This window comes from Dendrobates tinctorius, unplaced genomic scaffold, assembly GCF_039654945.1.
Source record: "Dendrobates tinctorius isolate UK_male_01 unplaced genomic scaffold, ASM3965494v1 ptg000103l, whole genome shotgun sequence".
Lineage (NCBI taxonomy): Eukaryota > Metazoa > Chordata > Amphibia > Anura > Dendrobatidae > Dendrobates > Dendrobates tinctorius.
This window is the reverse complement of record NW_027361771.1, coordinates 43,010,851-43,021,793: the sequence shown is the minus strand read 5'-3', so window position 1 is coordinate 43,021,793 and position 10,943 is coordinate 43,010,851. Positions and strand designations below refer to the sequence as shown.

General features: G+C 40.4%; 1 protein-coding gene across 1 annotated transcript in view; it reads right to left on the bottom strand.

Annotated features, from left to right (window-relative positions):
- Positions 1-1,178: 1,178 nt before the first annotated feature.
- LOC141100094 (struthiocalcin-2-like) overlaps positions 1,179-10,943 on the bottom strand; it is a 39,492-nt gene continuing 29,727 nt past the window's right edge. The window contains exon 6 of the mRNA XM_073588309.1: positions 1,179-3,995. Within this exon, the coding sequence (XP_073444410.1) occupies positions 3,919-3,995 (77 nt within the window). The 3' untranslated portion in view covers positions 1,179-3,918. The remainder of the gene's footprint in view (positions 3,996-10,943) is intronic.

Genomic DNA, 10,943 nt, shown 5'->3' with positions numbered 1-10,943 from the left:
CATTTCAAACTTAAAACATAACACTTTACTTTCTTGTTTTCGTAGCATATCCTTTTCAGATACAGCAAAGAGTTCAATACAATCCACATTCTTCACTTTCCCTGCTCTTCCTTCTATGTCCCTCAGTACGTGCCCGGCTTGTACCGCCGATTGCGGTAACACAGCATCCTCCCTGTTCAGACTCTCTGCACTTGGGGGTTCCCTCAGCCATTTTGCCCCGGATCTGAGGGCATCAGCTTATGCGATGATCTGCCACATGATGAGCGACCTGTGTCCCCGTACTGCTTGGGACCTCTTCTACCTCTACTCCACACTGCGGTTACACTGCTGCTTCAGCTCAACTTCTGTCCATCCGGACTGTGTATGGCTGGGCTCTCTGCTTCAACGTTGTGGGGCTATCCGCCCTACAGGGGCACCTGGGCCCTACTCCCTACAAACAGGAAGACACTTTCCTCTTAACCACAGTTAGCGCCTCCTAATTAACTATATACAGAGCTTCTGCTACCAAGTTACTCTGTGTCCCATCTAGTGTCCGATAAGGGGTACTGCACTTTCCCTATTCATCTCTGCATAGAAGAGTATATACATATGCATTACATAGAAACACATAACAAACACTATATACATAGTGGTGTGGTACCCCCTTACACTTGCACAGAGCATTAACCCCTTAACGACCAAGCCATTTTGTAGGTTATAGGCCAGGCCTTAATTTTGAAATCAGAACATTGTCACTTTATGTGCTTATAACTCTGGAATGCTTCAACGGATCCCACTGATTCTGACATTGTTTTTTCATGACATATTGTACTTCATGTTAGTGGTAAAATTTATTCGATATGACTTTTATTTATAAAAAAACTTATATATGGTGAAAATTTTTACAATTTTGCAATTTTCAAAATTTAATTTTCATGCCCTTAAATCAGAGATATGTCACAAAAAATACCGTAGTTAATAAATAACATTTCCCACATGTCTACTTTATATCAGCACAAATCATGACAGAAAATACCCAAAAGTGACACCATTCTAAAAACTGCACCCTCAAGATGTTCAAAACCACATTCAAGAAGTTTATTAACCCTTTAGGTACTTCACAATAATTGAAGCAATGTGGAAGGAAAAAAATTAACATTTCATTTTTTTACCCAAAATTTTTCTTTGGGCACAATTTTTTTTATTTTGTCAAGGGTTTCAGGAGAAACTTAACCACAAGATTTGTTGTGCAATTTCTCCTGAGTACACTCATACCCCATGTGTGGAGGAAGACCAATCTTAAGGCGCACGGCAGTGGTCAGAAGGGAAGGAGCATCGTTTGAGATTTTGAATGTCAAATTGGCTGGAATCGAGATCGGACACCATGTCACGTTTGGAGAGCCCCTGATGTGCCTAAACAGAGGAAACCTCCCATAAGTCACCAAATTTTGGAAACTAGACCCACCACGGAACTTTTCTAAATGTGTGGTGAGACCTTTTAGGGCTTCACAGAAGGTTAACGCAGAGCCATAAAATTAAAAAATCATATTTTTCCACAAAAATTATCTTTTCACCCCCAATTTTTATTTTCCCAAGGGTAAAAGGACCCCAAAAGTTGTTGTGAAATTTGTCCTGAGTACGCTCATACCCCATATGTGGGGGTAAACTACTGTGTGGGTGCATGGCAGAGCTCAGAAGGGAAGGAGCGCCGTTTGACTTTTTCAATGTAAAATTGGCTGGAATTGAGATTGGATGCCATGTTGCATTTGGAAAGCCCCTGATGTGCCTAAACAGTGGAAACATCCCACAAGTGACACCATTTTGGAAACTAGACCCCCCCCCCAAGGAGCTTATCTGTGTGGTGAGCACTTTGAACAATCACAGCGCTTGGGTGCAGGGACCGACTGCAAGGGTCCCTGCACTCTTTGCCGTGCCTGTCAGCTGTCATAGACAGCTGTCGGCACTGAACTGTCACTGCGTATTTACACGCAGTGACAGTTCAAAGGCATGACATGCACAGTCCGTCCTGGTGCGGTAAGTTACAACCACCCATGACGGACTGTGCACATCAATGGACATTAAGGGGTTAATGTATTCTAGAGGTTTGTTTTACCATTTAGAGGGCACACAGTAGGTGCAGTAATAGGGACAAAGTAATAAGGACACTTAAATATTAATATTTGGTTGTTAATTTCTTATTACACTCAGTTCTGTACATTGCGTTAGCTGACACTACATAGGTTATTTTTGTAAGTTTAGCTCATGGTAAATGTCAGCTCCATTTATAGAGACCACGTGCTTTGAGAGACGTATATTTAAGGTGGGGGCTTACTCTAGGGAGGGGCTCGCTCCTTCACCACCATGAGAGACACACACTTGAGAAGTCATCTTACTCAGACACTACGGACAGCTGGTATGTAACTTAATCATCATGTGAGACTGAAGCTCTTAACAGAGACAGAGGCCATTTACCATAAGGGATCCCAGGGAAGGATGCATACATGTTGCTTTGCTATGAACTAATGGACAATCTCTTCACCTATTTTTATGTTTTTCTGTAATAATCTTTTCTTTGATGGAAGAATCAAAATAAAGCACTACATTTTTTTATAAGAACATTTGCATTGTCATATCGCATCTGGTAACAAGTCCTGAATGATATACAAGAATAAGCATTTTTACAGACACATGCAGCAGTAGCGGCTCAGTATTGGGTTATCAGCAGGATGAGGAGATTGTGCAGGTTGGGAATAGATGAGAACCGTACTGGAAATGTGAGAAGTCATATATGTCTTGATTGTTATCTCTGCAGACGAGTCCTGACTGGAAGTTCTCAAATGGAAAGGTCTGGAAAAGTGAATGACTCCACTAGAAAGAACGTCAAATGTAAGTCACTATCTGTAACTGTACTGTAATTTCTTACATGATCTGCAGCATTGTTATCTACCACTATATGGTCACCATATGGCAGTAATATTAGTGTTTGGTCTTTGTATAGAGATTTTTTTTAGTGACATCCACTATTATGGTACGCCACCATAGTTGTAATCAGGGTTTAGGGGCCCACTCAGGAGTTTCGCCCCCGATCCAAAACTCTAGTTATGCTTCTCCAGTGAGAGTAAGGTTGAAGAGCTGGACCTTAACCATCTTCAGTCTCCCGTTTTTAAAAGTTCAAAACTTTTATCATTAAATTAGATAGGATTTTTATTGTAATTTCTAAATATTATTTAAGAAAGTATTCATATTTTTGCCTCTTTTAACTTGAAACATGAAATTTCCCAGAAGGTGTTAGGTCATCTTTAAGATGTGGGCTACTTGGTTGGTGAAGTATGATATATAAGACCATGTGTTCAGAGGATGATAATATACAAAGTAAAGTATAACAAACCACTTTCTTAGAAACATTCTGTACCTACATGTGTAAAAGTTGACATTTTTACAAAAGTCTGTAGTTGGCTTAGGTTCACCACCCCTTGCAAGTGTGAAATCAACCGGCATATTGCTTTACAATAATTTTTTTTATTAATATTTTGTGTTGTCGTATTTGGTGTTTATCTTGCACTTAAAGGCATATTCCCTTCTCAGCTGTTCATATATATCTGTAATAGTAGGGGGATGAGTGTTTTAGAAATTCAGGAGCTACAGAAATAGCCTAGTTTGCTGTGGTAAGCAGTTTCTGTAACTCCCAATCATATCAGTGGGAGTTACAAAAACAATATATGTGATACAGCCGTCTGTTCCACTAATCTCAACCAGATCTGACGGCTGCATATAGATAAATACTCCTAATTGGCACACTACAAGAATATATTTATTAGACAAGAGACCAATTACAAAGTGTCTTAATGGCAGCTCTAAAAGCTAATAACTGGTTGGTTGCTTCAGCTTGTGCCACATCTGTGATATCAAAGTGTCCTGGTTTGGAGATGATCTTCAGCCTCACAGCTGACTTGGCTTGTAGATGCAAATAAAATGGAGCTTCTGCACACAGTTCAGCTGATCCCAGAAGTTTGAGCCTAGAGAGAAATGTTAAAGTATATGAAAAAATTAAAATTCAAATTTTAGTTTTTTTCTCCTTCATGATTCTTTCTGTAAGGCTGGAGTCACACTACGGAGGAATACAGATGAGTGCTATGCGAGAAAAAATTGCATAGCACTCGGACCAATGTTAATCTATGGGGCAGCTCCCATCACCGTATTTTTTCTCGGCCGTATTATATGTGCGAGTGAAATCACAGCATGCTGCAATTTGCACCGTATATTGGCCGAGACTCACCAATACAAGTCTATCGGTGCGAGAAAAACTTACACACCACACGGACCATCAGTGTGACTTGCGAGAAATACGTTGGTGTCCATTGAAAAGCCAGCAACTCATGTGCGGTGTACAGTAAAATCACACTGACAGCTTACAATAGAATAGATAGAATAGAGATATACACATAGTATAGGTGTGTGTGTGTGTGTATATTATATATATATATATATACACACTGCTCAAAAAAATAAAGGGAACACTTATAATTGCCAATAATTTCCATCTGTTGTCTATTCCATTTGCACAACAGCATGTGAAATTGATTGTGAATCAGTGTTGCTTCCTATGTGGACAGTTTGATTTCACAGAAGTTTGATTTACTTGGAGTTAGAGTGTGTTGTTTAAGTGTTCCCTTTATTTTTTTGAGCAGTGTATATATGACATATATATCTTTATATTTCATAGTTTTGCCATCTTTATTCTTCTGCTAATTCAAATGATGCCCACGATCTCCTGTAATAAATAAAAAATAAAAAAACAGCAATATACCATAACTGTCCAGCGAACAGTCCCACGGTGTAATCCATATCTGGGGGTTAAATAGTTTACAACCGGGAGCTGTGCTAATGCTACTGCCCCGGCTGTAAACCACTGAGGAATGAATGAGAAGCTGCCAGCGTCAGCATCAGTGACGTCAGAGCAGACTCCCAGCCTGACCAAAGGTGAACTCTTGAGCGTGGGTAAGTGACAGTTCATTTATCCACGCTGCCGAGTTCATTGCAGGTCAGGCTGGGAGGCTGCACAGCATCAGTGACTAGCAATGACAGTTGTAAACTATTTAACCCCCAGATATTAGCAGAAGAATAAAAATAGCAAAACTGTTTGTTCTTTCATTTCATTAAAATACTTTATTCTCCATGTGTGTGTGTTTATTTAACCCTTTACAAACTTTAGGATTAGTAATGGAGAGGTGTCTTATTGACACCTCTCCATTACTAAGCCAGGCTTAATGTCACCTTACAATACAAAGGTGACATTAACCCCTTATTACCCCATATGTCACTGCTACAGGGCAGTGGGAAGAGAGATGCCAAGTGCCAAAATTGGCGCATCTTACAGATGCGCTGTTACTGGGGTGGATGGGGCAGATGTTTTTAGCTGGGAGGGGGCAATAATCATGGTCCCTCTCTAGGCTATTAAGATCTGCCCTCAGTCACTGGCTTTCCCTCTCTGGCGCAGAAAATTGCGCGGGAGCCCACGCCAGTTTTTTCCTTGAATACATTCTTTTAGTAAATACATACAGGTCCCAAATTTTACACACACATAATACTAACACTATTAGTCATGGACATATATAAATCTAACTGTTCTGCAATGTTTTACTGTACACTCACTGGCCACTTTATTAGGTACACCTCTCCAACTGTGTGTTAAGACTTAATTTCTAATCAGCCAATCACATGGCGGCAACTCAGTGCATTTAGGCATGTAGACATGGTCAAGACAATCTCCTGCAGTTCAAACCGAGCATCAGTATGGCGAAGAAAGGTGATTTGAGTGCCTTTGAACGTGGCATGATTGTTGGTGCCAGAAGGGCTGGTCTGAGAATTTCAGAAACTGCTGATCTACTGGGATTTTCACGCACAACCATCTCTAGGGTTTACAGAGAATGGTCCGAAAAAGAAAAAAAATCCAGTGAGCGGCAGTTCTGTGGCCGGAAATGCCTTGTTGATGCCAGAGGTCAGAGGAGAATGGGCAGACTGGTTCGAGCTGATAGAAAGGCAACAGTGACTCAAATTGCCACCCGTTACAACCAAGGTAGGCAGAAGAGCATCTCTGAACGCACAGTGCGTCGAACTTTGAGGCAGATGGGCTACAGCAGCAGAAGACCACACTGGGTACCACTCCTCTCAGCTAAGAACAGGAAACTGAGGCTACAATTTGCACAAGCTCATCGAAATTGGACAGTAGAAGATTGGAAAAACGTTGCCTGGTCTGATGAGTCTCGATTTCTGCTGCGACATTCGGATGGTAGGGTCAGAATTTGGCGTAAACAACATGAAAGCATGGATCCATCCTGCCTTGTATCAACGGTTCAGGCTGGTGGTGGTGGTGTCATGGTGTGGGGAATTTTTTCTGGGCACTCTTTGGGCCCCTTGGTACCAATTGAGCATCGTTGCAATGCCACAGCCTACCTGAGTATTGTTGCTGACCATGTCCATCCCTTTATGACCACAATGTACCCAACATCTGATGGCTACTTTCAGCAGGATAATGCGCCATGTCATAAAGCTCGAATCATCTCAGATTGGTTTCTTGAACATGACAATGAGTTTACTGTACTCAAATGGCCTCCTCAGTCACCAGATCTCAATCCAATAGAGCATCTTTGGGATGTGGTGGAACGGGAGATTCGCATCAGGGATGTGCAGCCGACAAATCTGCGCCAACTGTGTGATGCCATCATGTCAATATGGTCCAAAATCTCTGAGGAATGCTTCCAGCACCTTGTTGAATCTCTGCCACGAAGAATTGAGGCAGTTCTGAAGGCAAAAGGGGGTCCAACCCCTTACTAGCATGGTGTACCTAATAAAGTGGCCAGTGAGTGTATATAAACCATGTCTCCTATCCTGTCGGGTTCTGCAATGATTTTACAGAAGCTGACAAATGAATTATCGGCTATTCTGCTATCTATCGCTCTATGAAATATATATATATATATATATATATATATATATATATATATATATATATATATATATATATATATAGTGGGGCAAAAAAGTATTTAGTCAGTCAGCAATAGTGCAAGTTCCACCACTTAAAAAGATGAGAGGCGTCTGTAATTTACATCATAGGTAGACCTCAACTATGGGAGACAAACTGAGAAAAAAAAATCCAGAAAATCACATTGTCTGTTTTTTTTCATTTTATTTGCATATTATGGTGGAAAATAAGTATTTGGTCAGAAACAAGCAATCAAGATTTCTGGCTCTCACAGACCTGTAACTTCTTCTTTAAGAGTCTCCTCTTTCCTCCACTCATTACCTGTAGTAATGGCACCTGTTTAAACTTGTTATCAGTATAAAAAGACACCTGTGCACACCCTCAAACAGTCTGACTCCAAACTCCACTATGGTGAAGACCAAAGAGCTGTCAAAGGACACCAGAAACAAAATTGTAGCCCTGCACCAGGCTGGGAAGACTGAATCTGCAATAGCCAACCAGCTTGGAGTGAAGAAATCAACTGTGGGAGCAATAATTAGAAAATGGAAGACATACAAGACCACTGATAATCTCCCTTGATCTGGTGCTCCACGCAAAATCCCACCCCGTGGGGTCAGAATGATCACAAGAACGGTGAGCAAAAATCCCAGAACCACGCGGGGGGACCTAGTGAATGAACTGCAGAGAGCTGGGACCAATGTAACAAGGCCTACCATAAGTAACACACTACGCCACCATGGACTCAGATCCTACAGTGCCAGACGTGTCCCACTGCTTAAGCCTGTACATGTCCGGGCCCGTCTGAAGTTTGCTAGAGAGCATTTGGATGATCCAGAGGAGTTTTGGGAGAATGTCCTATGGTCTGATGAAACCAAACTGGAACTGTTAGGTAGAAACACAACTTGTCGTGTTTGGAGGAAAAAGAATACTGAGTTGCATCCATCAAACACCATACCTACTGTAAAGCATGGTGGTGGAAACATCATGCTTTGGGGCTGTTTCTCTGCAAAGGGGCCAGGACGACTGATCCGGGTACATGAAAGAATGAATGGGGCCATGTATCGTGAGATTTTGAGTGCAAACCTCCTTCCATCAGCAAGGGCATTGAAGATGAAACGTGGCTGGGTCTTTCAACATGACAATGATCCAAAGCACACCGCCAGGGCAACGAAGGAGTGGCTTCGTAAGAAGCATTTCAAGGTCCTGGAGTGGCCTAGCCAGTCTCCAGATCTCAACCCTATAGAAAACCTTTGGAGGGAGTTGAAAGTCCGTGTTGCCAAGCGAAAAGCCAAAAACATCACTGCTCTAGAGGAGATCTGCATGGAGGAATGGGCCAACATACCAACAACAGTGTGTGGCAACCTTGTGAAGACTTACAGAAAACGTTTGACCTCTGTCATTGCCAACAAAGGATATATCACAAAGTATTGAGATTAAATTTTGTTTCTGACCAAATACTTATTTTCCACCATAATATGCAAATAAAATGAAAAAAAAAAACAGACAATGTGATTTTCTGGATTTTTTTTTCTCAGTTTGTCTCCCATAGTTGAGGTCTACCTATGATGTAAATTACAGACACCTCTCATCTTTTTAAGTGGTGGAACTTGCACTATTGCTGACTGACTAAATACTTTTTTGCCCCACTGTATGTGTATATATATATATATAGACACACTTATTCTATCTATTCTAACCTATTCTATACTGTACGCGGCAGATCATTTGCCGGCCTTTAGTCTATTTATAACTATTTCTATTGATGTTTACAGTTGTGTTTTATAATGCGATTTTAACATGAGCTTTTTACATACAGCAGATCTCTGTCAAAATCGCCTTGCATACAGATGCCATACGGATGTCACACTGTTACTAGATGCGAGGAAATTGCAAACGGATTGTGTCCGGATCACTATTCAGGGAACATTTGTGCGATTCTCGTCTGTCAAAATCAGACCCATTTTTTATATGGTAAGTGTTACTCCAGCCTTAGGCCACATGCACACATTTAATATTTGGTGTGCTTTTTTTACCCCAGTACTTGTAAGCCAAAACCAGGAGTGGGTGATAAATGCAGAAATGGTGCAAATGTTTCTATTATACTTTTCCTCTGATTGTTCCACTCCTGGTTTTGGCTTACAAGCACTGAGGTAAAAAACTCACCAAATACTCAATGTGTGCACAAGGTCTTAGTCTTGTTATATTTGAAGATTTAAATTATTATAGATATCAATGCCCACATACAAACTGGCTTAAAGAGGTTCTCCTAGAAATATAATGAAATAAATAAAATAAATAATACACATTTAAACATTAATTAAACATTTTTCTAAATACCTTTATGTTGCATAAAGATCTATTTTATGTAGTGCACTCTGTCAGGATTTTAAAGGTGCCAACTGCCAGGATCCACAGTAATGGTCTGCATGAAGCATGAGACACTCACACTAAAACTGTTAGGCTGACTGAGATGGACGTTCATTCCCAGTCACCTAAAGAAAGGTGTGTATCTTCTCCTTTAGTTCAGCTCCATTTATTGTCCTGTCAGGTTGACTGAACAGGGGAGTGTATGTTCACAATGCCTGACAGGACACTGTTCTGATGTGAACTCAAGTAGATGTTCTTCACCCAGCTTTCCTACTGCGGTCCTCTGAAATCTAGGACAGGTTGTGATTGATGGCAGTTATCATCTTTAAAATCTTGAAAACACCTAAAGAGATTAACTGTAATATAAGTTGGTCTGTATACAACATGTAAGTGGCCACTAAACAGACAAAACCCAAGATAATAACATAAAAAGCAAATGCCTTACAGTAAATAAACAGCAATAGTGCCTGAAAATAATATAGGGTGCTTAGTTAACATAATTTTGATAACAAAAAACTTTAAAAGCCATCCCACCACGTCAAGTTGACCCTATTCGGGATGGTCCTAACCTCTAATATTAAAACCTTACCATTTGTCAAGTGATGTGTATGAGGATAAGGACCGAGAACGACTGAGCTAGGATAATCGACACCCAGGCATGTGGAACTACATGAATGTAATCTCCAGCTCAAAGAAAAGGGAGGCCACTCCTTTATTTGCACAGAATGAAAAAAAAAAAGAAACAAAAACACCTGAAGACATGAACTAGAATAGAAGTTGGTGTGCATGCAGCATGTAAGCGCATGTTCACATTGGCCACCAAGCAGACATAACCCAAGATAAAAACATAAAAAGGAAATACCCTGCAGTAAATAAATAAACCGCAATGAAAATAATATAGGGTGCTTAGTTAATATAATTTTTATGAAAAAGCCATCCCACCACATCACGGTCACCCTATTCGGGACAGTCCTAACCTTTTAATATTAAAATAATGCTGTTTATTTACTGCAAGTTATTTGGCTTTTATGTTTTTTTCTTGGGTTTATCTTTAAAACCCTGACAGAGTGCACTAGATAAAGCATACCTTTTTGCTCAAAAAGGTATTTAGAAAAATGTTTAATATTTAAATGTGCACTCTTTTTTTTTTTTCCATATTTTATTACATTTCTCATAGAACCACTTATTGGCATATAGATGTACACATTTAGGCTTGGACTACCCAACGACTTTGGCCGCGACACAAACCACGCGATTGCTAGGTGAGGCTCCCACATTGCAGCACAATACTAATAAATAGTGCTACATTGTCGACTCACCCCAAGGGTACTATGATCGTGACAAGCAATTCTCAAAAATTTAGATGCTGTTGGACTTTTTTTCGACTTGCTTGACATGATCGCAGAGCTCTTGGGGTGGCTATGTGACCGCTTTGACTTGTAGTGTGCTGCTATGCAATAGCGATACTTGGCAATATTTGGCCAGTTGACTTGCGTAACAACCAAAGTCACTGTGTAGCTCAAGTCTAATGTTAATATCTGCTCAATGTTCCACTGACAAGACCCCAGGATCCAAAACAATGACATTTTGAATTTAATTTATTGCTATAGGT